The 5,100-nt window shown below is 48.4% G+C and overlaps 1 protein-coding gene across 6 annotated transcripts in view; it reads left to right on the top strand.

Annotated features, from left to right (window-relative positions):
• The window catches only part of sptbn4b (spectrin, beta, non-erythrocytic 4b), an 81,711-nt gene that overhangs the window by 67,128 nt on the left and 9,483 nt on the right, over nt 1-5,100 (top strand). For all 6 annotated transcript variants that reach the window (XM_031863550.1, XM_031863548.1, XM_031863554.1 and 3 more), the window contains 4 exons: nt 489-685; nt 926-1,947; nt 2,264-2,324; nt 3,202-3,458. In XM_031863550.1, coding sequence (XP_031719410.1) covers nt 489-685; nt 926-1,947; nt 2,264-2,324; nt 3,202-3,458 — 1,537 coding nt within the window. The remainder of the gene's footprint in view (nt 1-488; nt 686-925; nt 1,948-2,263; nt 2,325-3,201; nt 3,459-5,100) is intronic.

Raw genomic sequence — 5,100 nt, 5'->3', positions numbered from 1 at the left:
AGAGAGAGAGAGAGAGAGAGAGAGAGAGAGAGAGAGAGAGAGAGAGACCAGCGTGGGTTGAATGCACATCGGCAGGTCCGCGTCTGGTGTATGAAATGTCTGTATCACCGCTGACATGCATTTTTATAAACTATGATAATCTAGTCACATCTCTCATCCTTGCATTTCTTGCACGTTGCTGTTGAGTGCATATAGAGGAAACACTGTGCTGGTAGAATCAGCCAACTGATCTCAAATCAGCAGCCAGGAACAACTTGGCCAGTTCTCAATAGCCTCGCCGGAGACCAAGACAAATTAGAGTCCGACACACACTCACACGCACGCACGCACACACACACCTGCTATCTTTCATAAATAAACATAAATGTTCACACAGAGATACACATATAAAGTAGAAATACACATATAATGTTTTGAGGGAAGAATGTAAAATAGAAGTTTCTTCACTTGCTTGCGGGTATCATTTCTCTCCCCTCTCCTCCCCTCAGTGTTGGAGGTTCACCAGTTTGCCCAGGAGGCGGTGGTGGCGGAGGCGTGGCTGACCGCTCAGGAGCCGCTCATCAGCAGCAACGAGCTGGGCGCTAGTGTAGACGAGGTGGAGCAGCTGATCCGTCGACACGAAGCCTTCCGAAAAGCCGCCGCCACCTGGGAGGAGCGATTCAGCTCACTACGGCGACTCACCACGGTAATATCATCATCATCCTCACCATCATCATTGTGTGAAGACATTAACAGTAAGAGGGAGTTCTTAGCTGAAAAGTTGTACGATCCATAATACTATAATTGTTTGCTAAAAGCTTAGGATTTCCAATATGGGGAGCGATGTTTCTATCAAATATTCAGTATCATTCACTCATGTCAAAACCCTCAGTGACGCTTTGTCTAAAAATTTGATTTTAAAGTTTGTTCCATTTTCTTTCTGCAGGTAGAAAAGTTGAAAGCCGAGCAAAGCAAACTACCACCGACTCCTCTTCTGGGTCGCAAAGTCTTCCTGGACCCTCTAGATGCCTTGCCCAGTGCGTCCAACCTCCCCCGTCTCCCGATCTCCCCCGTCATGAGGCAGACCATCTACGAGCAGAACGAAGCCAACTCCCCTCCCTCGCCGTCGCCCGCCACGCCCACACCCTCTCCCTCGTCCGTGGCTCGTCGGCTGGGGTCGATGGTCGCCAACTACACCCCTGTGATGAACGGCTCCAGCTACCGGCAGACGCTGGAGGCACGACACGGCATCGTGGGCGTGGGGCTGGGCCAGCCCGCGCCATCCTCCATCGCCTCGGTTGCCACGGCGGCCATGCTGGTTTCGGCCAACCAGGCGCGAGAGAGCGTCGGCACGGCGAGAGACCATGCGACCAAGCCGATGAGTCACCTCCATCCAGCGCAGGCGGCGAGGACGCTGGAGGCAAAAACGTCCCCGTATCTGCGGCAAGCCAAAATCAAACACTTGGACGACGCGGTGACGCCGCTGATCGTGGCCAGCCGGCTGGAGAAAGCGAGGGAGAGGGAGAGAGACATTATGATGGGGGAGATAGGGACGGAGAGAGCGGAGGTGGCTGTGATGGCCGAGGTGGTGCTCCAGGAGCCTCCGAGCAGGGAGCGCCTGCACAGCGAGCCCACCAGAGGGCCGCGGGGGTCCAGGACCGACCCGCTGGGCCAGGCTGAGCCCCAGGTCCAGACCCACGGCCACCAAAGGGAGCACAAGATAGAGCGGCAGCTGTCCAGCGAGCAGCTGATCCAGGCACGCAGGGACGAGCTGCCTCAAGAGGTGTGGAGGGAACAGGCCGAGAGGCGGGAGAGACGGACGCTGGAGAGGCAAACGTCCAGCGAGCACGAGGGCCAGGGGGGCCACGAGGGCCGGCGGAGAGAGAGAGACCGACACCGGCTGGACAGACAGGAATCCAGTGAGCATGACACCGGGAAAGAGCACTCAGACAGACGCTCAGCAGGAGGGTGAGGCTTTGAGTGTACTGAGGTGTCTTGTAGGTCATGCTGTGTTATGCAGCACACAGTGTGCTTGTCTATTCTCAGGGGACACCAGGAGCTGGATATACAGCATATGAATGGAAGTTTTGTTCAAGAGATGTTCCTAATTAATTTTTTGGAGTTGGAATTAATTTCCACTTTAAAAATATCTGTCATTAAAAAAAAGACAAATGTGTGACATTACAGTTGGATAATCTAGCAGGAAAGCAAAGCAAGACAAACATTAAGTTTTTTATGGAATCTACTTTATGTGATTCTCTAATTTGCATTTATTTTTCGACAGAGAAAAGAGATCCACCATGGCAGAGATTGTAGAGCAGCTGCAAGAAAGAGAAGCAGCACAGGTCTGTAGATCTATGTGCTGTGCATTTCATCCAAATTCAATGTGTGCAACAACTCACAGTGTTTTTTTTGTTGCATGTTGTAGCTCATCTGGGTGTTTTTTTTAACACGGGACAATACAAAAACCAAAACATACCGACTGTCCCACCACTAAATGAGAGTTCTTTCCAGGTTTTGGTTTAGAATTTATTTTTTCACAACACTTCTTTGTGAGGGTGTCTCCACTTGAATATTTTGAATATCTCACATGCTCTCCTACATTGGCTTGAGAAACTCTCATCTTAGAAAATAAACAGTGCCCAACATCTCTTAGCACAGCAGCTGGATTCTGGCGATTATGAAAGCGAGATTTTTCTGGATCTCGAGACCGCAGGTAGTGATCTTGTGATCCAGAAAAGTCTGGCTTTGTCAGACTTCAAGTAACACGCTTGTGTCCGGCCCACAAAGAACGCCACTAAAGGTTTTGGTCAATGCTCTTCTCCCTACTGGCTTCAGCTAGAGTTTGATTGACAGACGATTCATCCAATCACCCGCAGAGTATTCTTCTTTTTGAAAGGGCCTGACCCTTTTGCAAACAATTTCTAATGACTGCTTATCAGATTACAATGTCTTCACACACCTCTAGAGCAGATGTTGTCTTTTCAGGCAGCGGGTTGGTCACAGTAACATACAGTATCATGTGAATTGGATGCTACTGTCGGGTTACTGGTTAGAGTGATCCGTGATAACCCGTCAGCAGGAATCACAGGGAGAACGTACATGCTTTAGATGATGAAAATGTAAAACAGATGTACCGACACGAAAGGCCAAAGAAGACTCAATTACTTTTGAAACATGAACCAAATCTTTACTGGCTCCATCCCCCTCCCCCACCTCCAGGCCCGTGGCGAGGTGCCCCGCCTGCCCAACGGGGTACCGGAGAAACCTTCCCGTCTCGACCGACCCCGAGCTCGGGACAGGCCCAAACCACGGCGTCGGCCGCGACCCAAAGAGGCGGGAGAGACTACGCGGCGGTCCAGGTCCGCTCCGGCCCAGAGCAGCCCGGCGGTCCCCCAGCCGCCCGCACACACCGCGCACCACGAGGGCTTCCTTTTCCGCAAGCTGGACATCGAGACCCTGAAGAAGAGCACCAATAGGTGGGTGTTCACGTTCATAATCATGAGCGTAACGTCTGGACTAACAGATGATAGAAGTAGTAGAGAGGGAGGATGGACACTGATGTCATGATTATCAGGCTTTAGGGTTTCTGATCAATTAATTATCAATGATTTACCAAAAAAGATCAATTCACATATTGTCAAGTAAGTTCACATTAAATGATACCAACAGGTTTTTACATTCCACAGTCGATCGTTGTTGTTTTTTAAATATTATTTGAGACTCATGTTGACTGCGGCAGACGTCGCATCTCCGTCGTCTGTTTCTCATGACGTCACTGCCCTCTCCCTTTATTGATTAGGCAATGGCGACAGGGGCATGACTCAAGCATGCTAAGCTAACAGGCTAACACACTAGGCTGACGCCCGCCCGCGTCTGACACGTTAAACAGATGCATGACTGCCAAGGGCGCCGATGACACACGAGGCCTCATTGGTTGGTCCCACCGCGAGGGTCAACAACACGATATGAGCAGCACTCACTCAGCTAAGCTTTGGATTCCTCAGCAGACATACTGTGTGTCTTTAGAAGCATGCATACATTAAGGTTTACTCGTGTTTACACTCAAGGGATGCTACGACGCTATCGTGTTTGACCCATTTCGTTTACTAGATAACACACAAGAAACAATTCTACATTCTGCAAAGTGGAAGTAAGAGGTCAGTTTTATCTGCTTCCAAAGAATTTTTACATCCTCAAATTTGTGGCACATCTTACTGTTCCCTGTAATTGATAATAATATACAAAGAATTCACAAGTCATGTGATACAACGGAAAGGTTTATCAGTGAAGAAGTAGATATTAATCACTGTTTGTTTGACCTTCAATCTCTAACCAGGTAAAAATAGAAAGAGATGTTTTTTTCTCCAAACCATAGTAAGAGCTGTATGAATATAGAAATCGCAGTGGCTGTCGGTTGATAATTAATAATAACAATAATCCTATTAATTATAAATAAGTACAATTTTCTAAAACATTTTAATTAATTTATTTCCTTCACAGACGTAAAAAATGCAGTGTTCCCCAAAAATGAATGATTTAATTTAATTAATTAATTAAAAAAGAAATAAATCAAGACTAAAACCAGCACGTATTAATAAACAACAGGGACAGAGTTGTAAAAGCTACATTAAAGTCATGTTAATGCGCTGGAGCTTCTGAATATTTAATGTGTGTCATCTCTGATCACCAGGATCAGAACGTGAAGACAACAGTTACATGAATTAAAACGGCATCCAGCAGAAATGTCACTGCATGTTAAAACATCTTGCATGATGCTTAACGATGCCTCCTGGTCTAACACGAGCCCGCAGAATAAAGCACAACAGAGATGGCTGGCTGGCAGACTGGCTGGTGAATGCCGTGGGAGTGGAGGTTGACGGAGCTGCGATAGCGTACACTGCCTTATGCCCAGTCGCTTAGCCTCCCCACACACACACACACACACACACACACACACACACACACTCACTCACTCACTCACTCACTCACTCACTCACTCACTACATGGCCTCCATAGATGACCGCCCTGCTTCCTCCAGAGAGACACCAACGGCAACGTCTGTCTCTGCACTACCCTCTAGTGGCTGGGCTGACCACGCACAGCTAAATGCTCACCCC

The sequence above is a fragment of the Anarrhichthys ocellatus genome, unplaced genomic scaffold (assembly GCF_004355925.1).
Source record: "Anarrhichthys ocellatus isolate YVR2014 unplaced genomic scaffold, GSC_Weel_1.0 scaffold29, whole genome shotgun sequence".
Classification (NCBI taxonomy): Eukaryota; Metazoa; Chordata; class Actinopteri; order Perciformes; family Anarhichadidae; genus Anarrhichthys; species Anarrhichthys ocellatus.
This window is presented reverse-complemented; position numbering and strand designations above follow the sequence as displayed.